Source organism: Phodopus roborovskii, unplaced genomic scaffold (genome assembly GCF_943737965.1).
Source record: "Phodopus roborovskii unplaced genomic scaffold, PHOROB, whole genome shotgun sequence".
Taxonomy (NCBI): domain Eukaryota; kingdom Metazoa; phylum Chordata; class Mammalia; order Rodentia; family Cricetidae; genus Phodopus; species Phodopus roborovskii.
In genome coordinates this window covers 17,137,136-17,163,287 of record NW_026126525.1, presented here as the reverse complement: position 1 = coordinate 17,163,287, position 26,152 = coordinate 17,137,136, and the positions used below count along the sequence as shown (strand labels likewise).

The 26,152-nt window shown below is 35.0% G+C and overlaps 1 protein-coding gene across 1 annotated transcript in view; it reads right to left on the bottom strand.

Moving 5' to 3' along the window:
* Window positions 1–4,479: 4,479 nt before the first annotated feature.
* Cenpc (centromere protein C) overlaps window positions 4,480–26,152 on the bottom strand; it is a 42,627-nt gene continuing 20,954 nt past the window's right edge. Inside the window, exons 9-19 of the mRNA XM_051198086.1 lie at window positions 25,941–26,114; window positions 24,942–25,224; window positions 24,295–24,441; window positions 23,026–23,108; window positions 17,413–17,469; window positions 13,341–13,445; window positions 12,464–12,586; window positions 11,968–12,063; window positions 8,890–9,044; window positions 6,356–6,446; window positions 4,480–5,108 (exon numbers count right to left, since the gene is read on the bottom strand). Coding sequence (XP_051054043.1) covers window positions 5,038–5,108; window positions 6,356–6,446; window positions 8,890–9,044; window positions 11,968–12,063; window positions 12,464–12,586; window positions 13,341–13,445; window positions 17,413–17,469; window positions 23,026–23,108; window positions 24,295–24,441; window positions 24,942–25,224; window positions 25,941–26,114 — 1,385 coding nt within the window. The 3' untranslated portion in view covers window positions 4,480–5,037. The remainder of the gene's footprint in view (window positions 5,109–6,355; window positions 6,447–8,889; window positions 9,045–11,967; window positions 12,064–12,463; window positions 12,587–13,340; window positions 13,446–17,412; window positions 17,470–23,025; window positions 23,109–24,294; window positions 24,442–24,941; window positions 25,225–25,940; window positions 26,115–26,152) is intronic.

Below are 26,152 nucleotides of genomic sequence, written 5' to 3'. Positions count from 1 at the left end.
ATAGAATCCAGGACTACCTGCCCAGAGGTGGCCTCACTCACAGAGGGTGGTCCCCCCCATCTGTCACCAATTAAGTAAATGATGTACAGGCTTGCCTACAACCCCATCTTATGAAGGCATTTTCCTCATTGAGGTTCCCTCCTTTCAGATGACTTTTGCTTATTTGTCACTTTGACACACAAATACATCACTGTAAAGCCACAATTTTCCCTTTCTCATTCATCTTCACATCAAATACTAAATAACTTTAAAGGTTTCATAGTCAATACAAATTCAAGCACATTCAAAATTTAGTCTCATTAGAATACCCAATCTCTTTAAAATATCTTTTAAAATTTCAAAATTTAATCTTCATTTAAATCAAAATTAAGTTAAATACTTTCTTCATGAGGAAAGAACCAGGGCACAGTCACAATCTTAATCAAGCAAGACCAAACTCCAACAGTACAAATAAATCAATGTCCAATTATCCGAGATTCACTAGCAATCTTCTGGGCTTCTCCAAGGGGATTGGGCCAATTCTCCAGCTCTGCCCTTCTGCAGCACACACAGCTTATCTTCTAGGCTCCAGCTGGCTCCAGGCTACTCCACAAAGTTCCAACATCTTTCCACAACCCTCCCGAACACATGGTTGGGTCTGTCACAGCAATACCCCACTATGTTGGTACCAAGTTGTCTAATTAGAGTTTCTATTGCTGTGATGCAACATGACCAAAAGCAACATGGGCAAGAGAGACTTTATTTTGTTCACAGTTCCATATACTTCATCATCAAAAGCAGTGAAGATGGGAACCTGGAAGCAAGAGCTGATACAGAAGCCATGGATGTTTACTGCTTACTGGCTTGTTCCAGTCTTATAGAACCTAGGACTTCCAGCCCAAGGATAACACCACCCACAATGGGCTGTGCCTTCCAGTCATCAATCTCTGAATAAGAAAATGCCCTACAGGTTCACCTACAGCCCCATCTTATGGAGGCATTTTCTTAATTGAGGTTTCCTCCTGCCTTGGTTAAGGTTTCTATTGCTGTGAAAAGACACCATGACCAAGAAAACTCTTATAAAGAAAAACATCTAATTGGGGTGTCTCGCTTACACTCCAGGTTGTCCAGGTTAGTCCACGGTTGTCATGGCAGGAAGCAAGACAGCATGCAGGCAGACATGGTGCTGGAGAAGGAGCTGAAGAGTTCTTACATCTTGACCTGCAGGCAAGTGGTCTGAGAACAGTGGTGTGACTTGAACATGAGACCTCAAAACCCACCCCCACAGTGACACACATCCTTCAACAAGGTCACACCCACTCCAAAAAGATCACACCTAATAGTGCCACTCGTTATGACCCAAGCATTCAAACACTTTTTTCAAACTACACCTCCTCTCAGATGATTTTACCCAGAACAATTCCCTAGCACTATATAAAAGCAGGTATGGTGGCACATGCCCATAGAAGGAACCATAATTTCAAAATGTCATGGCCGCAGCTTCCTTGTATATGGAAGCTGCTATATATGGAAGGCACTGTGTCAAAGGAAACCTCCATCGCAAGCCTCTGGCTCCTGCTGTGGAATATTCCTTTACGCTGTGTGAAATATGTTGCTATGGTTGGTTTAATAAACAAGCCAACTGGCCAATAGCTGAACAGGATACAGTTAGGCGGGAAAGCCAAAGCCAAACTGAGAATGATGGGATGAGGAAGGGCAGAGTTATATGAGTTCACAGCCAGACACAGAGAAGAGATGAATGTGCCTTGCTAATAAAGGTACCACATGGCGGAGTGTAAATAAAGAATATGGGTTAACTTAAAATGTAAATTATAAGCACAAGCTATTGGCCTAACATTAATAATTTATATTAACTCTCTTGAGTCAACTATTTGGGAACATGCCGCTGGGTATTTGAGAACAGGCAGATGGGACAGGAAAATTCAAGCAACAGGTTGCTACAGTATTTCCTCTCACTCTCCCTTAATGTTCCATGATGTATGGATTGTGTTACAGGCCTATTTAATTTAGGTCAAGCCCCACACAGCCACTTGTTTTCTGCATTTCCAATAGTTAGTAGATTTCTATAATAGTCTTTCTTTGCTACAAAAAGAAATGTCTTTGAAGAGGGATGAAGGCTATATTTATCTGTAAGTATTTGGAACACAGAAACCATTCTGGACTAGGAAAAGTGGCAGTAGTAGTTTTTCCTCTAGGGTCCTTGACCTCACCAAACATAGACAATGAGCTAGGTTTACTGTTTCAGTCATGAATTCTGCCTACTGAGCAGGCCTTAAGTCCAATTAACTAGCTGCTGGGTATCCTCAGGATACAAGTGCCACTACTGACTTACCATGCCATACTGGTTATGGCTGTGATTTGTAGGCCTTACAGTTAAGTAGGACTACTGACTATATTTCTCCCTTGGCAACTTGCATGGCTCCTCTTGGTGCTCTGAGAGCTAGTCTTCAAGCAAGATTTCTCCATCAGTTCCAGCTGGATTCCTCAAGTCTTGCTTCTGAAATGTGGGGAGTCTTCAGCAATAGGTTCTTACTTTCAAAGCACTTATTTCTCAGACATCCACTTCCACAAGAAGGATATATAAGCAAATGCTATTCCAGGATTGCAAAAGAAAAAGCCAAACTTTTAAGCAAATAACTGTTAAAGGAACAATCTGGGCCTAGACAATTCCCGACCTCATGCTGGTGAGAGGTATGTATTTATCACCATGCAGGGATACTAGACCATTACCAACTTCCCCATCCAATCAGTCAGTATTTACTGAGCCACTGGCTAAGTGAAGAAGTAATCTGTATGACTGCTGGCAAGTGGAACTGTTTGGGAAAGATTATGAGTTGTAGTCTTGTTGGAGAAGATGTGTTACTGGGAGCTGGCCCAAGGGTTTCAAAAGTGCATGGCATTCTCATTTAGCTCTCTCTGCCTTATGTTTATGGATCTAGATGTAAGCTTGCCCTGTAAGATAGTCATGGACTTTAACCCTATGAAACTGTAAGCCCCAAATAAGCACCTTCTTTTATAAGTTGCACTGGCCATGGTGTCTTATCACAGCAATAGAAAAATAACTAAGACATTTGATAAGAAGTAAAGTGTTTAAAGTACAAGACAAGGAAAACCAAAGACAGGAACCAAATCAGGTAATAGAAAGAAGAAATGAGTCCCTTCTATAGAAGTGAGCATTGCAGTGACTACACTTTGAATTCACACCTCAAGCCTCAAATAACTGAGGAAAAAATACATAAAACCAATTTCAATTGTTTTAAATCACTTCTTTACAGTAACCCATAGAAATTATAATTCAGCACATTTACCACAGCTTTCTATTATTTAATGATTAATGATTTAAGTTTTATATTTGGAACCAACTATTGTAAATGAGCAGACACATTAATCAGCTCTCTCCTAGCAGATATATTTTATATTGTGGTATCAGTGATTTTGTTTTTTTTTTCCAATATATTAAAACGATGCCAACAATTCTAAAGGTAGTATGTGAACTCATGCACAGATTATGAAATGTTTAACCAGGAGTATGAAGTTAATATATAATTCAAGTTTACTCAAAACTAAATAAAAGTTTTATTTTAAAATAATCATAATGATTTCAAACATCATTTTACTTTGGATATATGGCGGTATTTAGCACAGCCTTAGGGATAATGTGTGGGGCAATTGATTACATGGGAACAAGTGCCTTTGTTCAAAAAATCTATACTAATGTTAAAATTGACTAGACATCTGAGACAACTTGGAACTTCGGATCAGTTTCTCTTTCATGAGGGTGGAACTTTTCACGGAAAAGAAGTACAAGAAGAAATTTGGGCTTAACACTGGGTACTTGTGGGACTCTTTCATGGATGGCTTAAAGTAACATCTATTTCCATTGATCCTAGGTTCATACAGACTGCTTTTTCCAACTGTTCACAGCAAGTGCTTTGATTTTATGTAGTAGGCTTTACTATAGTACATGGCTAATCTTCCCCAAACTAGCACATTAAAGATGAAACAGACCAGCTCTCTTCACTGAAAAGGACAAACAGTTTATTTAAAGCATTTGTTTCAATAAAAGAACTAGAGGGAAACTTGGATGCTAAAATTCCATGAGTAGAAATCTTCCTGGAACTTGGTGTTTCTTTGTTATTGAAAAATGATGTTCCAGAAAGATTACTTTTTTTTCTTATTTTTACTGCCATTGTTGATCTATTGTGGGACATTTTTATATATTGAACCTGGGTTCTTTTTGACCTGTTTTGGTCATCCCTCCATTCAACTGCATCTTTTTTTTTTTTTTTTAAACAAAATTAAGAACTATTAAATTCTGCATGGAATATATCTGCTGTCATCTTAATCTTAGTTGGATCAACCTCATTTATTTATTTTAAAATTAACCAGTTATATCTCAATTCTATCCAAAGAAAATACAGTATGAAAATAGAAGTGAACTCTATAATGCATTTTACCATACAGTAAGAAAGCAAAGTGTTAAATGGAGAAGATCCTTGGTTTTATTAAACATTTAGATATTTAGATAAATTACATTTTAACTGAATGTCTAAAGTGATTATCTTTCCCTCCCTCTCCCTGTTAGTCTTACACCTTTTTTGGGGTTTCAATGAAGGCTTTACATAAGAAATTATTAAAAAAATAAGGGGGGGCAATATGTGTATATAACATTAATGATGTCGTGTAGCTGTAGGTTCCTGGATGCATTTGGATGTACAGACTGACTGGAGGACTTTTTTGGGATGATGATTGGTATAGAAATATTGCATGAAACATTGGGGTTTCTTCAAGATGTGTGTGTTATACTCCTTTCGGGAGGGGTTTGTTTTCTTCTTTTATGAAACTCCTACTGGAGCTAAATTTGTACTTTAGTAGCATTTAATTTTGTTAATCCTGTCTGGGACATTTAAGTAACATCTAAAGCATTATTGCTTTAAAATGTTCAAATAAAATTTCCTGACCAAAATAAAAAAAAATAATAATAATCATACTTATAAAAATTTACAATAAACAACTTATTTTATACAGATACTTATTTCATCTCTTTATTTGAGTAAAAAGAAGACAACTTTCCACATTCAAGAGGTTTTTAATGTTGTAATGATTACCTAAAAGTAAAGCAACAAGAAAATATAATTATTCCAAGTAACAAAAAGGTATTTGTTTCCATAAGCATCATTTCTTTTTGAGTATTTATTCACCATTTGCCACATAAGCACATAATATAAAATAGAAACAATATATCTAACTTAAAGTAAATTATTTAATTTTAATTGAATGAATCCAAAGATATAAAAGTTAATCACCACCTACTGATTCAGAAAGGATCTGAAAGAATACACATTTCACATCATGCTCTAATAAAGGCGGAGTTAATTAGAAATGTCTGCAAGAAGAGGAAACCATTCCGAAACCAATCTATAAATGATCTTTAGAAATGCTGTAGGTTCGCATAAACCAGACACGTACCTATATACATACACACACACACACACACACACACACACACACGTAAGCACACACGCACACATGCATGCATGTACGCACACACATACATAGGTAAGAATAAAAGGTGTAATGTTACATAAAATATTTTTTAAAGGCAAATGCTACTCTTAATCTAATAGATAATATAATAAAGTGTCAGATGGATAGTGTCACATATGCCATGATTACTTGCATTAAATATTATTATTGTGACTTTCTCTATATTAGAAATGTTATTTATAAAAACTAATGGAATGAAAAGAATTTCCACAGCAGTGCTAGCAAACAGGGCTAGGGATGGGGATGCACTCATTGAGCACTTGCCCAGTAGTAAGAAAAGGATTTCAATTCCCAACACCATTAGACAAATATATATAAATATAGCTACTACTGCCTTCGCTACAGTATGACTTTTGTAAACATGAGGATTTTTCTCTCTTTTCCATTTAAAGAACAATACTTGGCACCATAGTACACTGCTACTCATATTTACTGACTGAGGAAATAAGTAAGTAAATAAATTAAAATACCTATTACGGATGACTTGTAATCTTTAAATAGTACACTGGTCTGTATAGTTAAAATAATCAACTAAAAAGGGCCATATAATGTCATAGGAAATAACTTTCCTTATAGCTGGGAAAGCAACCTAACTTTACTTAATGTTGTTATTATTAAGCAATAAGCATGTTTGAATTTTACATATAAAACACTAATATATACTTACTCAATGATAAAATGAAAGGAAAACATGTACCAAACTGCTTTGGCATCGATAACATGGTAGTTCATTTTGACCACTGTAGCTCCCATATTCATTATACCAACATTGAAACAATATGAATCAAAATGTTTTACTTGTTCTTACCTGAAGGAACATAGAATGAATCACCAGTAGTTATCATATATGGTGTTTCATGTAAGGTACATAAAAGTTCACCAAAGTTAACATAAAACACCTGTAAAATTAAAAATAAAAAATCCTTTTAAACTGAACCACAACAAATATACTACAGAAATTCTTAAATGAAATGCAGCAGACAAAATAATGACTCCTCATGGGTGTCTGTTTCTAATCTGAAGTACCTGAAAATACATCTTATGTGGCAAAAGAACTCTGAGATGGGGATTAATCCTTAATTTCAATTAAATCCCATCTAACCACACACGTACCTTAAAGATAACTCCCCCATATCAATCACTGACTGCCATACAAATACATCCCAACACACACACACAAACACACACACCACACACATTTTCCTTATCTGGTCAGCTTGGATCTCTAACCTTGCCATCATTTAACTAAGATAATCTTTAAAAAAAAAAAAAGAAGAAGAAGATTTATTTATTTATTATATACACAACATTCTGCCTGCATATATCCCCTGTATGCCAGAAGAGGGCATCAGATCTCATTATAAATGATTGTGAGCCACCATGTGGTTGCTGGGAATTGAACTCAGGACCTTTGGAAAAACAGTCAGTGCTCTTGTCCTCTGACCCATCTCTCCAGCCCCTGATAATCTTTATTTTGATGAGAAAAGGTTCTACATAGACATCAAATGAGAACATACAAACAGCTAATATTTGAATATCAGAATGATAAACTAATTAATAGGGAAATAAAAGTTACAAGAATGATTATTATATTAATCCCAGCACAGAAGCAGGTGGATCTCTGCGAGTTCGAGACTAGCCTGGTCTACAAGAGCTAGTTCCAGAAAAGCCTCCAAAGCCACAAAGAAACTATCTTGAAAAACAAAACAAAACAAACAATAAAGAATGATTATTATCAAAAAAAAAAAAAAACCTAAAGATAAAAATGCTGATAAAGATACAGAGAGAATCGAATGTTTCTATTGTATTGGTGGAAATGTAATTTAGTGCATGCCTCATGAAAAACACCACACAGATAATTCAAAAATTAAAACCACAACTATAACATGACTCAGCAATCCCTTAAGTGGATACATATGTAAAGGAAAGAATAGAAGTATATCAAAGAAGTGCCTGACGCTCTCACATCCACAAAAACCAAGCACTAGAAATAACCTAAGTGCTCACTGCCCAGTGGGTGGACATAAAATGTGGTACACTTACAGCATGGAGTATTATTTCATAGAAAAAGAAAATCTTACCATTTACATTAAGTAAAAAAAAAAATCTTATCATTACATTAAGTAAATAAGTCACCAATGAAAAAGACACTCCTAGACTATAAAAAAAGTTAATCCCAATTACTCAGTTACAGGTAGAGAGTAGCAAATAACTCTGACCCACAACAGAAAAGAATATTCTGTACATTTGTAAAGGAGTAAAAAAGTTTTTTTTAATTTTTAAAAAGTTTCTTTATTTTTGAGATTATAATTATATCATTTTTCCTTTCCCTTTCCTTACTTCTAACCCTCCCATATACCCCTCCTTGCGCTCTTCCACATTCATAGCCACTTCTTCTCTTTAAAGGTTATTATAAACATATTTGAATACACACACACACACACACACATATTCCTAAATATAGTCTGCTCAGCCTGTATGTTGCTTGTGTGCATATGTCTTCAGGGCTCATCATTTGGTATTGGATAACCCATTGTCACACTCTTCCCTGAAGAAGACTGTTTCCCTTGCTCTCAGCATTTCTTAGTTTCTTGTATAGTGTTGACACTTCAAGGGCTTTCCCTGTCCATTTTACCATGAAAAAAATGATAAAACTGAGAAAAATAGATATGTTTAACCTGATTTAAATAGTATGCAATATATTACACATGCATCAAAACATCACATTATTCTGTATGATTTGCTTAACTCAGCTGAAAAAATAATAAAAATTAAAGTAAATAAGCATGATTCGGATATATTATAAAACACATTTGAGTTATGATGCAACAATAAATTTTTCTTGCAATGTCCCTTAATTATAATGTTGCTAATATTATGCCATAATATTAAAGATTCTTAAAATATACTTTGTAAGTTTTTAAGTTTTACATTTATCATGTTTAGAATGAAGAGTTATCATCATCGGACATTGGTGGCACACGCCTTTAATCCCAGCGCTTGGGAGGAAGAGGCAGGTGGATCTCTGTGAGTTCTAGGCCAGCATGGTCTACAGAGCTAGCTCCAGGACAGGCTCCAAAACAATACAGAGAAACCCTGCCTCAAAAAAAAAGTTATCACCACTCATGAATATGCACAGGCACAGGAGATGTGTACAGTACAGCTATTTTTAAATAATTACTAACTGGTTAACTGAAACAAATTTAATAAGGGGAAAGATTTCTTTATGAAGTATAACAATAATATGCCATGACCAAGTAAATAGAATTTTAATGCATCACAGGAGAAAAAGAATCAGTTGTATTTCTAGAAAAACAGAAATAAATGGAGAAATATACTCACCAATACATCTTGGCCAACATGCTGCTTTCCTTTTTCTTCATGGGGTCCTAAAACCAATTTTCCAGAAGAAAAAACTGCTGTATCCAATATTTTAAAAACTTTCAAACCATGTTGCTCCACAAAAAACTGGTATGTATCTCGTGGTCTTATAAGATCTAGGGGGAAAACAACAATACAAATATAAAGCAATCACAAGCTAAACATGTTTACCAGCCTGTAACAGTTATCTCAGCACTTAGGGAACTAAGGAGGGTTACAAACTGGAAGTTCAGCTGGACTAAACATGGGAAACCCTATTGTAATAGTAGTGTTCAGTTATAAAAACATTTTTCTAAGAGCAATGTAGACCACACATTCAGGAAGTACTACACAACGTGAGGATGACTGACTCTGGGACGAGAATGGCAAAGGTCCCATCCTGTTTGGGTCATAAACTGCATGACTTTGGACTACTTAAGCTCTCTCTCTAAGCCTCAGTTTCCTTTCTGGTAAAAATGAGCCAACACCTATGTTCAAATAGCTTCAAAGAGTTAATAGAAATCTACACAGACAGCAGAATGAAGCTCGTGGAAACTCATGAACCAAACTAGGCCCTCCATATGTGGGAGACAGTTGTTAAGTTTGGACTAGCTGAGGGGACCATGGCATGTACCACAATACAAACCTGGTACATGAGCTAGCTTACTGGAGCCCATTCCTAGGGTAGAATGCCATGCTCAGTGACAGTAGGACCATGATATATAATCCCAGTACATGACCTAGCTTACTGGAGCCCACTCCCTCTGGTGAAATGCCATGTTCAGTCTTAATGCATGGCAGAAGGGCCTGGCCCTAATCTAACGTATTGTGCCAGACTATGTTGACTCCTCATAGAAGCCTTTACCCATGAGGAGGAATGGACTGGGGGCGGGCTAAAGGGAGGTAAGGAGGGATGAGAGAAGGTGAAAGGGTGTGAGGAGGAGTGGGAGGGAGAACTGTGGTTGGAATGTAAAAGGAATCATAAAGTTAAAAAAAAAAATGAGGACAAAAAAGGAATGACTGGCTCAAACTAAATACTATGTTATTTATCTTAGCCTAACAATAATGGAACAGCTTTTACTTCTATGGAGACAAAAACGGAAAATAATATTAGGGGAGGCACAATAAAGAGTCCCATGTCTTTACAAAGCTTAACATGGTCCGAAATAAAAATATGTCATCACAATGACAATAAATTGGTTTTTATTCATTTGATGGTTAAACAGAAACATTTTTATTTAATTAAGAAAAGACTACAAGAAGCAGAATATAAGCTATAGGTCAATAATCACTTTCTCATTTCAGATTTCCTTTACACCAATGTACCTTTCCAAGCCTCTTAATGCATTCATTAATCATAGCTTCTGGCTTAATATCACTAAATATTTGAAAATGTTAATGGTCACATATACAATGTAATAAGGAAAATGCATATATTACTGAAGCAGATAAAAGTTGAAAACAAAACTTTTCTAGCCTGGAAGGGTTATGTTTTTAACACTAAACAATACCTTCTGTGCTTTAACCTCTATTGCTTTATAAGCACGTCAATACAGAATGACTCTGACAAGAGTTTATCAAAAGATGGTAAATGTAAGCTAGTTCATAGACAAAATTTACGTTAGAAAACCATTAGTGACTTCTGGTTTGACCAATCTGTTTGACTCGGAGGAATAGGTGTTACTTCTGATAGTCTGTGGCAGTTTGAATAAGAATGGCCCCCATAGGTTTATATATTTGAATGTTTAGTCATCAGGGAATGGCACTATTTGAAAACATGCAGAGGTATGACTTTGTTGGAGTAAGTATGGCACTACAGATGGGCTTTGAGGTTTCAAAAGCTAATGCCAAGCCCAGAGTCTGTCTGCCTGCAGATCACAACATAGCTCAACTAGCTCTAGAATCATGCCTGCAATGTTTGCTGCCATGCTTCCTGCCATAATTATAATGGACTAAACCATAATGATCAAGAAAACTGTGAGCAAGCCCCCAGCTAAGTGCTTTCTTTTATAAGAGTTGCCACTATTATGGTTTCTCTTCATAGCAATAAGACAGTGACTAACACATGAAGTCCTAACAGTTACTAAGATATTTAAATACTTCCTACATGTAAATACAGCTTGGTTGGTGTGGTGGTTTAAAAGAACATGACCCCCAAAGAGAGTGGCACTATTAGGAGGTGTGGTCTTGTTGGAAGAAGTGTGTCACTGTGGAGTCAGGCTTTAAGGTCTCATATTTGCTCAAGCCACACCCAGTGAGACAGTCTACTTCCTGTTGCCTGCATATCAACATGTAGCAGCTCCTTCTCCAACACCATGTCTGCTTGCATGCTGTCATGTTCCTCACCATGATGATAATGGACTACACCTCTGAAACTAAGCCACCACTTCAATTAAATGTTTTCCTTTATAGCAGTTGTCATGGCAATAGAACCCCTAACTAACACAGTTCCCTAGACCCCCTACCACTAGAGTTTATTCCCTAGAAATGTGTATGGCCTTTCAGAAACTATATGTTTAATGTCTATGTCATACAGCATGAGGCTTCTAGGCTCTTAACATTAAAGCTTATATTTGTATGGCTGACTGATGCTGTTAACAGTCATCTTCACACAGGTTTCATGTTCCAGAAACCATTATTGGTGTCCAAAGGTTCAGAAGATACTGTGGGCCCTGGCCCAAATTCTGCTTGGTCACACAGAGTATATCCTGGGGCATACCAGTTAACTTTCCATAAATTCCCACAGAAAGTTCCTCACATATCATCACAGTTACAGAAATAATAGGCCTGCTGCAAGAGATAACATACCTGGTAGGTAACAGCACCACTTAAAACTCCAGAATTCAGAACACAAACACATGACACTGTATTTGACATAAACACTCATCCATAATTATTCTCAGAGAGGCTGTTGGTTGTAATAGATTTTAGTGCTAAGAGAGGAGGAGGGGAAAGAAAGAGGTAAAGGGAGAAAGGGAGAAGTGGAAGGGAGGGAGAAAGAGAGAGCACTTACATTCAATGTTACTGTTAAATTATTTTCAGTATCATTCCCAAGCTTACCCATAGGGACAATCTCTCTCGTTTCTGGGTCCTTTGCCAATGTTGACTGAAAAGGATCTCCTAGAGGTATGTCCAGATTCAACACTAACCTATCCTCTGTAAAACAAATACCATTGAAATAAAATTACTTAATTAATTTGTCTCCGTTATTAAAAAAAAGTCCAATGCAAAATATAATTGAAGACAAGTTGTAAAGAAAGATGACAAAGATTTAGCAACCTCTTTCTGATCAAATGTTAGCACACTAATAAAATTTCAAATTCTAAGGCATATGATTTAATGTAAAGCCAATGACTCTGTGAGCCATTATATAAACTTTTCATTTCAACAAAAGACTAAATGATGATTCGCATATTCCCTCAGAGCTGCAATCACAACAAAGTTCTGAAAAAGCTCATTAAATGTCTACTATATTTTGAGCGTGGAAAAGGGAAGAGTCATATGTCTAAAGTTTTATGGGTTATGAAATCTAAGTTACAGTAGAACAGGTCCATACTTTCATGGTTTTCAGGATGGATCCATTTCCTGTTAGTTTTTTTGTTGACTTTGCCCAAGTTTCCTTTAGCCTTTCTTTTGGGTGATACTGGAGCTGGGGATACTATCCCAATCACAATTCTTCCTAAAATTAAACAAAAAGGGTAAAAATAACAATCCTGAGGACTTCAAAAATTAAAAGAAAAACATTAAATATATTGCTGTTAAAGTGACACAAATACAAAAAAATACAAACCAATTTCAATTGTATCTCTAACACTCTAAATCTAGAAACCCTGACGAAACAAGACTCAATGACCTGTTATTCACCTGAAATCAATAGTTGTCAATAAAGGGTTAGAAACAAAAAAGAATGCTGAAGAAACTAGGAGTGAATCTGAAGTAGTAAGCCACATTTTAAAGAACATATAAGTGTCTTTTAATATAGCCACATCCATCTAAATAATGAAATAACTTTAACACTTAGTTCTCTGTTAATTCTCTATAAAGAAAATAGATGCTAAGAATGAGAACGATATCATTATCTAATATTAATTTCCCATATTTTAGGCTGAAAGGACAGTTCACACCCACCCACATACATATAAAATAAGTTAAAAATGATTCACTTTACTCAGTCAGAAACCTCAGATATTTAAGTAACAGTATCTACAAAGTCATACAAATAGTTAGTTATAAAAAAGGAGAAAAAATCAACACCTCTAAAATAATGAGAGAAATGTGAATTAAAACCCTATTCTTAGATGTTTGTATGTGGGAGGTGATGATTAAATGAGGTAATGTATATAAATGTGTAGGATGAGGCCTGCCACATGATAAAATTAATTAGGGCAACAATCCTTCATTTATAAGATAATATCATCTAAATTAAGTCTTACCTGATGCCCTTTCTTGATAATCTATCCGTTCCCCTCGCCAATATTCCAGAGGTTTCAAACGTATTCTCTTTGTTCTACGAACATTTGGTGAGTTGGAGGGCAGTACTGTCAAAAAATTAAACAAGAATTCAACGGTGAGTAAAACTAGTAAAGATACATACCAACTCTCACAACACAAATGTTTCAATGATGAGACAAAATCCCCAAATTTTTAGATGTTTATACAAGTAAATAAAAGGCCATGAAAAATAAAGCCTCTAGATTGGCCAAGAAATAGAAGTTTGATAATACCCACCTGTGAGAACATTATTGGCATTATCTTATCTGAACAATGCTACCCTTCATATATTAAACATAATTTGTTGTTATAATTTGAGATTCCATTAGTTTATGACTCCCACTGACCTGCTGAACCACTTCTATTAGGGACCCCCAGTCATAAGACTTGGCTAGGCCCCAGGTGGGTGAACTTTATCTTCCTTCCTTCTGTCCATTCCAGTCTCTCTAGACAACCTTTAGGCCTGTTGCAGCCTAGCCCCTAGTGTAACACCTCTAAGCCCATTTCCAAGCCCTTAGTGCTCTTGGTGTAGGGTTCTTCCTCACCACAACTCTCAGTCTATTCTATCCCATATCCATTCCTTTGTGACTTCTCACTGACCCACAGGGACCCTATTCGCCACACTTAGCAGGGAATCAGGGACTCCAAACAAACCACACTTGGCTAGGAACCAGAATGACAATAGCAACCAAGACAGAACATCCACCACATAACAGGCAAAAGAGGTATCTATGTTAAGAATCACTTCAAAAGTCATTAACTTCAGAAACCCAGAACCCAGGACCAAGGGGAAAAAAAAAAAGAATACCCAAGACAATATATGATATTCCTCTTTCAGAAGCCATAGGCTCCAGGGAAAGCATTTTAGCTGAACCACAAGGAAAGGATTTCAAAATGGCAACAAAGGCTTAAGGATATGAATAAAGACAATGAAAGCATTAACAGTCGAATAAAATAATGAAAACAATTCAAGACATGAAGGTAGAATTTGACAAAAACGAACCACAAAAGAAAACCCAAACAAAAATAAGACTGTATCTAAAAATTTTAGGATGCCAAACAAAACCCTCAGAAGTGAGCCTCACCAATAAACACATGAAGGAGTCTCAGGCAATAAATATAAAGTACAAGAAATAGCTCAGCCAAAGACAAAGTTCAATCTAATATACCAAGGCACAAAACATCCAGGAAACATGGGACACTACAAAAAGACCACACATATAAATTATAGGTATAGAGGGAATTTGCCAAAGGCAGAGAAAACATTTTTAATGAAATCATACAAGAAAATTTCCCCAATCTAAAAAGAAATACCTTCCAAGGTACAAGAAGCATATAGAACACCAAATATGTGGGACCAGAAAAGAAATTCAAACCAGAAAACCTAAAAGAAAAGTTCTTGATATATATACAACCTACCAAAGTAAAACTGAAATGAAACAATTTAAACAGATATATAACACCAAGTAAAATAGAATAATTAAAAGCCTCACATTCAAACAACAACAAAAAGCCACAGACAAATGAATGCAGAACTCTACCACAAATTGAAATAATGAACACCAATATTCCTCAAACTATTTCACAAAATAGAAACTGAAGGAATATTTCCTAATTCATTCTTCAAATCCAATATTACTCTGATACCAAAATTATACAAAGACCTAACAAAGAAAGAAAAGTAAGGACCAATCTTCTTTATATACTTGCAAACCAAATTCAAGAACACATCAAAAAAATTATCCAATATGATCCAGTGTTATTTATCCCAGAGAGGTTCAACATATGCAGTCTATCACAAAAACAGACTGGAAGACAAAAATCACAAGATCATCTCATTACATGAAAAGACCTTTGACAAACATCTAACATGATAAAAATCAGGGAGACACTAAAGATATAAGGGACATACCTCAACATAACTAAGCCAATTAAAAGCAGGCCCACCACCAACATCAACCAAATAGAGAGAAGCCCAGAGCATCTCCACTAAAATCAGGAACAAGACAAGGATGTCCACTCTCCCCATACCTACTCAATATAAAACTTGAAGTCTTAGAAATAACAAGTAGAAAACTGAAGAAGATAAAGGGGATAAAAATAGGACAGGAAGAGGTCAATGTATCTTTATTTGTAGATGCTAAGACAATATACATAAGAGACCTAAAAATTACACCAGGAAACTCCTACAGTTCATAAACAATCTTCAGCAAAGTGGAAGGATATAAAAGTAACACACAAAAATCAGTAACTTTTCTATTTACAAAGAAAAAAAGGATAGGAAAGAAATCAGGAAAAGAGTGCTTTTCCACACTATCCTCAAAAAAAAAAAAAAAAGAAAGAAAGAAAGAAAGAAAGAAAGAAAGAAAGAAAAAGAAAAAGGAAGGAAGGAAGGAAGGAAGGAAGGAAGGAAGGAAGGAAGAAGGGAAGGGAGAGAAAGGATGGGAGGAAGGGAGGGAGAGACTGAGGGGAGGGAAAGAAAATTGGGGAAAACAAGGCAAGTCAAAAGCAATGCAAATTTTAAGACATTGAAGAAAGAAACAAGACACCAGATGGAAAGATCTCCCAAGCTGATAGGTCTGTAGAATTAATGTGAAAGGGGGCTTATTCTACCAAAAGCAACCTACAGTTTCAATGCAGTCTCCCTAAAAATTCTTACACACTCACCAAAACAAACAAAACAAAACAAAGAAACAACCAAAACAAAAACCAGGATAGCTAAAAGAATTGTGAATAATAAAAGTTCTGAAGTTATCACAATCCCAGACTTCAAGTTGTACTATATAGAACTACATTAATAAAAACAGCATGGTATTGGCATAAAAACAAACACATCAATCAATGGAATCAAACTGAAGAGCCAGCTGTAAATCCACTCATTTATGAACACCTGATTTTGACAAGCCAAAAAACATACATACAATGGGGGAAAGACAGCATCTTTAACAAATGGTGCTGGTCAAACTGGATAACTACATTTAGAATGAAAATTAGATCTAGCTCTCTGACCCTGCACAAAATTCAACTCCAAATGTATCAAAGACCTCAATATAAAACCATATACCCTGAATCTGATAGAGAATATGGGAAATAAACGAACTCAATGGCATAGGTCTGACAAACACCAAAAGCATGGGGACTAAGACTACGGTGGTTTATATGAGAATGCCCTCAAAGGCTTGTATTCCCAGTTGGTGAACTGTTTGGAAAGGATTAGGAGATGTGACCTTGTGGGAGTAAGGGATGGGTTTTAGGTTTTAAAAGCACATGCCAGGGCCTGTCTCTGCCTCTCTGCCTCTCTCTCTCTCTCTCTCTCTCTCTCTCTCTCTCTCTCTCTCTCTCTCTCTCTCTCTCTCTCTCTCTCTGCCGACAGAATACGGATCTCAGCTACTACTCCAGCACCATGCTTGCCTGCCTGCTCCCATGCTCTCCAACATGGTGAAAATGGACTGTCCCTTTGACACTGTAAGCAAGCCCCCAAATAAATGCTTCCTTTTATAAGCTGTTTTGGCATTGGTGTTTCATCACAGCAATAGCACAATAGTTAAGCCAAAGACCAAAAATAAATGAGTTCTCATGAAACTGAAAAGCTTCTGTATGGCATAGGACACTATAATTTGAGTACAGTGGTAGTCAAAAGAATGGGGAAAAAAAGCTTTACCAATTATGCATCTGACAGAGGGTTCGTATATAGAATATGTTAAGAAATAAACAACTGAACTGAATATCAAGAAAACAAATTAACCCAATTTTAAAAATAAGTTATACAACTAAACAGTTCTCAAAAGATAAAACACAAATAGATGAGAAATTCTTTTTAAAAGGACAAAACCCTTAACAATCAAGGAAATATAAAAGTATTCTGAGATTTCACAATACACTATAAATGCTGAGAACTAAATATGTAATACTAATCTGGATGAGTTTCCCCACTTAAAAAAATTAAGTTATATTTAGAGAGATTCAATAATACCATTTTCTTCAATGGAAATGTTGTAAGAAATATTATTTTACCTAATTTGTGATGGATATGTCTATCTGGTAGCACATCAGAACTACTTATTCTTAAATCTGTAAAATATAAAAGATAGTATTATAAACAATGCAACAATGCCCGCTAATTTTATATTGACTTAAAGTATTATCTGGTCAACTTTCACTAGGTATTGTAAATAAGATCAAAACCTGAAAATGCAATATATATTTTCATTGAAAAATAATACAAACTAAGGAAAAAACTGTACAATATCTTTTACACTTTGACACAATAAACATATTTAAAGAGCATAACCATTAAAATTAATAAAGAAACCAAACATTCTCTATTATTCATGAATGGTAAATAAACCACTTAGCAAATAAAAATGCATGGCATAATGGAGAGTAAATAATATGCAATAATGTTATCTACAAACTACCCACAACTTTCTTCTTAAAGTTCTAATAGTAAAATCACTCCCAGGTTCTCAATTTAGCAATATGCTAAAACACCAAAAGATTTGTCGATATTTTTCCCTGACATGTACAAAAGTGATCATTATTAAGAAATAGAGTTCCAATATTGTACAGGGGTCCAAATTGTACCCTGCACCCACACTGCCAACCCCCAGATTCAGACACAATCTTACATCCAGTGCGTAGGCCTAATCTGCTGAGCCCCAACCCCCCCCAGGTCCATGCTCTCCTCAACCTCCAGGCTAGAGCCAGGATGCACATTCTTTGAACTACCCCAGCATCGTCAATGTCCCTAATATTTTTCAACCCACCCACACCATATCCAACTTCCTCATGCTATATGTATGCTCTGTCCCAGCCTCCTGTGTCCACATCAGATGAAATAAGTACATATGGCCACAAAATGAAAATATGGAAAATCAAAACAGTATGTCACCTCTAAAACCACAAGTCCTGTAGAAGAATTCTCAAAAGAAAATTATTTAGATGAATTTCAGGATACCTACCTAGTTCAAAAGAACTACCATAACTTCAAAAAATTCAAAATATTTAAAGAAGAAACAGCTCAATGAACTTAAAGAAAATAAACGTCTAGTGATGCCCAAGAAAACAGAAACATGAGGCTGATGAATATGATGAAGACATCCCAGGAATCAAATACTAAATTCAATGAAGAGATGTATATGGAAGAGGACTCAAGATGAAACAAAGATGAATAAAAAAAAAAAAAAAAAAAAAAAAAAAACCTTAGCTGGCAGTGGTAGCACACACCTTTAATCCCAGTAGAGGCAGGCAGATCTGTATGAGTTCGAGACCAGCTTAGTCTATAAGAGCTAGTTCCAGGACAGTCTCCAAAGCCACAGAGAAACCCTGTCTCGAAAAACAAATAAAACAAAAACAAACAAAAAAGAAAAACACTTAATAACCCAACAAGAAAACTTGGGAGAAATCTTTACAAGTAGAATGAGTCAAACAAAAGAATATCAGAACTCAAAGATAAAGTAGAAGAATTAGACCACATAAGCAAAGAATATGGAAAAAATATTTTAAACCTACAGAACATGCAGAAACTGTGGAACACTATGAAAAGGCAAATTATAGGCATACATGAGGAATAAGAATCCAAAATCAATGAAATAGACCAAACTAATGAAAAACATACCCATACAGATACATAGTTAAAACACAAGAAAGACTATTTAAAGCTACATGAGAATAAATCTTCTTAAATAAATACGCATAAAGAAAACACATTAGAGTAACTGCTGACTTCTCAATGGAAACTGAACAATAGAACATAAAGTTCTAAGAGATATGAGTGACAACCTAGACTATAGTACCCAAAAAAAAAAAAAAAAAAAAAAAAAACTATCAGCCATAGTCCAAGAGCAAAAATGTTCTATAATATAAAAAGGCTAAAAGAATCCATGTCCATCAAACCAGCTCTAAAGAGAATACTGGAAGCAACACTTTTATTTCTAAACAGAGAAATATGCACCATTAAGAGACTATAGAAAAAAAAAAAAAACAAATGGAACTATAATTACTAAAATACAAAGTACAACTAGGAACAGCAACAGAAAAGAAAAACAAGGGAAAAAAAAAAGAATGCAATCACCACAGACCTTTCAATAACAACTTTTTAAGTATTTATGGTCTCAACTGTACAATCAAAAGTCAGGCTGGCTGACTGGATTAAGAAACAAAATCCGGATTCTCTCTGCTTTCTACATGAAACTCAACTTATCTTTAAAGATAGGCACCCCTGAAAGTGAATAGAAGGAAAAATGTCTTCCAATCAAATGTAAACAGGAAGCAAGAAAGTATTGCTAACCAATACTTGACTAAATAGGTTTCAAGCTAAAAACTAATCACAATAAAGAACACTTCCTTCTAATCAAGTGAAGAATTAATCAAGAAAACATTTTATCCTAAACACATATACACCAAACTCTGGTGTACCCAATTTCATAAAAAGTAAACAACTGAAATAAAAATTAATATCAACCCATTAATAATAGTATGTGATTTCAATTCCCTACCTTTTGCAATGGACAGGTCATCCAAACAAAAAATAAACAGAAAAATATCAGAATTAACCGACCACTGGGATTAACAGATATCTGCAGATTATTCTATCCAAACACCAAAGAATATACATTCTACTCAGCAGCACATGGAAATTTCTCTAAAAGAGATATCCTGAGACAGTGAAAAATTCTTGATGAATTCAGAAAGACTGAAATAACAGTATAGTCTATCCTACCATGATGAAACAATAAAACTAAAAACTAACATCAAACCATCTCCAATCAGTACACAAACTCATGGAGAATAAAGAACTCATAACTGAATGATTAATGGGTCAAAAAAGAAATAAAGAAAGAAAGGGGAAAAAGTCTTCCTGGAACTAAATGAAAATGAAACCATAACACAACAAAACCCCTGAGACACATTGAAAGCAGATCTATGAGAGAAATTTATAAGTACTTACATTTTGAAATCAAAAAGAGCACAAATAGCTTAATGGTGCAACTCAAAAAGATAAACCAGAACAAATCAAACCAAAACCCAGCCTATGGCAAGAAACAATATAAATCAGAGCAGAAATGAATGAAATCAAAGCAAAGAAAACAATACAAAGAATTAACCAATCTAGGAGCTGGATCTCTGAGGAAATAAGATTTTTTGACAGATCCCAGACACAACTAGCCAAAAGAAAGAGATGACCCAAGGACCCAAATTAACAGAATCAAAAATGAACAGAGAAACATTATAACAGACACCAAAGAAATTAAGAATATTGTGAGTAAATTACAAGGGGCAGGGAATTATAGAATTATATTTCAACATTTTTAAGGGGGGGGGGCGGTTAGAAAGCCTTAGCAACAGTTTCATTTCCTTCTTGAATTTCTATTGGCCAGAGTGACTTGGTATACTAATTGAACACACAAAAATTACTTTATGGTACTAATGTGGTTACATCCAAAATCCTAACAAGATATGCAAATCCCATGTGGTTATATCAAAAATCCTAACAAGATATGCAAATCCCATTAGGGGATCAAACTTTGAGGAAAGACAACAACAGTGTTTTAAAGCACTAGCTGCTCTTCCTGAGATCCTGAATTCAATTCCTAGCACCCATGTGGCAGCTCACAGCCAGCTATAACTGTATTCTCATGGAATCTGATGTTCTCTTCTGATGTACAGGCATATATGCACACAAAGCACTCATGTACATAAAAACATATAAATAAATAAATAAATACACACACACACAAACCAGAAACAAAAGCCTGCACAGAGTTCTAGTAATGTAGGCCTGCACAGAGCCAAACAGTCAGGCTACAAGGTCAACAAGGTCAAGTCTGGCAACTTAGCCAATGACTACTACTGAGTTAGCTCAAGGCCTGCCTGGGCAACTTAGCATGATTCTGTGTCAAAACAAAAAGTAAGAGGAATCTATGGTAAACTGTATCCTTACACAGCATGTACAAGGCTTTGGGTTCATTCCTTAGTACTATTTTAAAGAGAGAGTTAAGGAGGGGATCAAAACAAAATTCATAACATTGTTAGGTTAAATTAAGTAAATAAAATGCATTTACTTGTATCAAGAAAATTTTAGCCAAAGCAGGCTACAGTGCATCTAAGAGGTTACACAATGGGTAACAGCACTGATAGGTATACAACAAAGATACAGAATACAAGGAGAAACCAACAAACATACTGGTGCAGTGAACACTCACTTCACCTCTACTAGTACTTAACAGATGCTAGTCAAAAAGGACACAAACAACCATAATAATATCAGGCTTACAATGTTTAAATCTAAGATTCTGTTTCTTCTGCCTTCCCCAAATATCTGTTCCTTCTTTTGCCTCCAATTTGGCTAATAATGCTATTTTCTCAGCTGCTTAGGCCAACAACTTTAAAGGTATTTCTAGCACCTTTTATTTCCTATATCCAACCCAGTCATCAAGAACTCTTCTTGACTCTGCCTTCCAAAATTTACTATCAATAAAAAGAAACAAACAACAAAAACACCTACAACTTCTTAGACTAGAAGGTAATACTAATTGGAATCAATATCAGAATTTTATACATAAGTGAGCTGAAGTTAACAACACTGAATTTTTGTATTCAAGATAAGAGCTAATAAGGAGCAGAAGCAGATGTACTCCCAGGTCTAGACAGCAAAGTTTTCTCTTATGTCCTCTTTCAATAACTCCTGGGTTAACAGGAAAAAAAAAAAAATTTATAATTAAGAATAAATTACAAGGGGCTGGAGAGATAACTCAGGCATTAAGACTATTTATTGCTCCTGTAGAGGACTAGGGCTTAGTACCCAGCACCCACAATGGGTCACAACCATCTATAACTCCAGTTCGAGAGGATCCAATGCCCATTTCTGACCTCAAAAGGCACCAGGCACATAAGTGGCACACAGACATACATGCAAGCAAAATACTTATAAAATAAACACAGCTAAAAAAAAAAATCTTAATACTTTAAGAAATATATTTTAAAAAAGAATGTGTTACAGTAATACTATTTAAGGAAACTTATTAAGTCACATCAAAAATTTACTCGGGAAAATACATTGCTTCTTCACCAAAGAATATAGAAAGATTTAAAATTTAAAAAGAAAGATTTAAAATTTAAAAATATAAAATAGATCTAGAGATAGGGAAAAAAACTAGTGAGTTAGGAGGAAAAGTTAGTATAATTTTATATTCAAGCACAAAAAAAAAATGTGTAAAACTCTACTGAGACATGAAGTTTCAAAATTATTTAAAATAAAGGAAAATACTATAGTGAACCCAATATACCAACCACCTACCTTCAGTAACCATCAAGATATAGTTACTGTTGCTTTAAGTATTTCCTTATCAGTTTAACAGATTTATTTATTTATTTATTCTGTTGCATATGAGAACAATTATAGAAATCAATTCTCTCAGTCTACTATGTGATAGCTTCTACAGAACTGAACTCAGGATTGGTAGCAAGTGCCTTTACCCATTTGGACCATTTCAACAATTTCCAACTATAAAGCAGTGATCTCAGGAATAGATCCACATTTACTGTTACTGCAAATTTAAATAAACACGGAATACCTTACTTTATATTCATAGTTAGAAACCAAGATAGAAGAAAATAATAACTTACCCAAATTCTCCTGACCCTTTTCATCAGTCTCGTCAAAATTATTGCTTCCAGATAATACAAAATCCTTGAACCTGGAAGGTCCACTTAAGAACAAAACAAACCATAAAATTTGTGCTTTTATAATATATAATATGTGGATCTAAATTTCATGATCATGTCTTAAAACTGCCATCAGTTTCTTTCTTACAAAACTAAAAGTGATGCAATAGATCATCAAGGATGTATTTCCATGCAGCAGAATGCAAGAACTATGATTGGATCCCATAATTGAGTCAAATCTGATAAATGCAAATTTATATGAGGAAGATTAGGTAGCTCAGACCTTGAACCTCCTTACTGTAGCCTAAACTAGTCTAGAATTTTAATTCATCTGCCTCAGCCTCTTGAGTATTAGGATTATAGGCATGGACTACCAAGCTCAGCTAGAACATTTTAAATTAATTCATGGATCAGTTATGAATTTAAGTCAAGTCCAATAGCAACGTTCTTTCACACAGATAAGAGAAACCAGCAAGCATATCCTAATTTTAAAAGATACCATCTATAAAAAATGAAATCGAACAAGTAGCCCAAAATCATCATAGCTAACTTAAACTATGGAAGTCCCAGGTTCCTTTCCTTCTCCAAGTACTAATTACAATCCCTCAAACAGTAAAGAACCCATAGTCCTCCCTTCAAAGACCAAGGTTTGCTCTAATTTACTAGTCTTGCATTTTTAAAGGTTTCAACAGTTCATAGCTAATACAATCAGGTTAATCTCACTTGTTCAGTGTTAGTGGATGTTTTAACAATAGAACCACAAATTCTGTGACAATCTTTTCAGAAGATAAAATCTCATTTCCTTTTTTCTAAGTGTGGTCTGGGATGATTTGTTTCTGATGAACAGAAAACGATAAAAGTGGGTGTAGAACTGCAGGGGTTAAGTAATTAAAAGGCATTTGATTTGCCTTATGGTCACTTTCATCTCTCAAATCATTTGCTTTGTAGAAAGTGCCACATGTCAAAAATCAGAGGTTGACTACCAAAGGACAGCAAAGAATTGCAACCTTCAACCAATAGCCACAACCTCTAGTCATATTCAAGTCATCAAAGAAAAAAAAGAGAAAAACGCCTCCCAACCCAAAACAGCCACCTAAGCCTTGCCCCCAGAAAATATGATGTGATACACATCTGCAAGCCAATAGCAAAAATAAATTCTGTTTGGGAGTAACATCAAAATGGATACAAGTATAGTAAGCGATGTCTATTTTCATTACACTATGTACACACCTTTCTTCCCAAATTGAATTTTTAGGCTCTCCTGAACCTGAATTAGACTCCACTGATCTCTTATTTGTATATTTCCCAGTATGAGACTTTAAATGACAATTCCGTGAAGTTATAATACTGTTTTGATGCTTAGAGCCTCCTGTAGGTCTACAAAAAAAAAAAAAAAAAAAGGTTAAAATTATCTTTCAAAAGTTCTTCTAGAAATAATATACAGATGTTTATACAAGCAATATAAAATTAATGATAACAAGTATCAGTTCATTATGTTCAGACCTTAGTATTTACAAGTAGGTTTACAAAGGTATCTTAAGTCTACCAAGACTCCCAATTAAAAAAAAAATAGAGAAACAGTACAAACCTGGCCTGGAAATAATAAAAAAGAGATGCTGAGTGACATTAACAGTTCATGACATAGACTAGGCAACTAAATACCCATCATTCCCCCAATTTTACAATAAGAAAATAAGTTCAGAGTGGTTCTGTACACCTAGGTGTCATCTAACTAATTGCAGAGCCTGGATTTAATATCAACTCTGACCAAGTTATTTATGCTTATTCTCACTCTGAACACTGAATAAAACAGACAAACTACTAAATTCTTAATGGGGGAAGAAAAACACCAATATTGTAAATACAACATAAATTACCCAGAAATATCAAGACTTTTCTTCGGAGTTGTGTCTGTCTCATTGTTTTCCAATGGCTTACTCTGGGGACCAGAAATTTCATCATGATTACTAATACTTCCTCTAGAACCTTTAACGTTTAAAGGCTTCTGTACTCTTGAGCTGCTTTCTATCTTCTGTCTTTGTGATGGAAGAGACTTTTTCCCAGCATTCTTAGATAAATGATTTTTCTTAGTCCGTTTTTTTCTATTATGATACACCACTGACAATTCATTTTCTCTTGAAGAACTTCTATCAACAGAACCTGAAAAGATTCAATGACAATTTAAAATTAGCATGTCTGTTCAAATGATCTGCCTTATTGAAATACCAATGTCATTATATTTACATATAAATATACATACCAATTTAATAAGCTAATTCTGTTTTTACATAAAAATTCTTATATTTCTTCAATAAAAATTCTTACATTCCTTCAATTATATTTACAAGATATGTACTAGACTTTTTAAATCCATCAAAAACTTTCTTAACAATATTTTCTCAGGCTTACTACTTGCCTGACCACCTGTAATGGTAAGTGTTATCAACTTATCAGAATCTAATCTCCTAGGAGGTAGGTCTTTGGGTATGCCTACAAGGGGGCTATGATTGTGTTAACTAAGGTGAGAAGACCCATGTACACTCATGTGGGTGGCACCATAGCATCTTGTACTAAAATAGTACTCAATTTGATCTATTATTAAATGAATTATTTTATCTATATTGTCTTCCCTCATAGAATGTAAACCTTCTTAATTAAAAGAACTTCTGACTTTGGGTATATGTGCCCACAGCACATGCCTCCTCAAAGAATATTGTATAACTTTATAATTCATAACTGACAATATTTCTGTTGGTGAACCTATTTAACTTTGTCTTTATAAAGTTTTTCTAAGTAATGAGAAAAAGTCACAAATAACCCCATAAACAATGATTCTAGGGATCTTTCAATGAAGATGACTTGAATAAAATACTTACCTTTCTCTGGTTTTACCAGCCACCACTCAGATGGATGCTGAGAAACTCTACAACTTCTCCTGACACTCACAGACACTTCTTCAGGCACAAATTTGTTCCTGGATCCACCAGAAAAACATTTCTTTCTGGAATTTTCCTTATCTTTCGGGGTGCTAAGCTGATATTTCTTGTTTTCTAATGTAAAGTTCACAACAGATTTTAAATAAATAAAA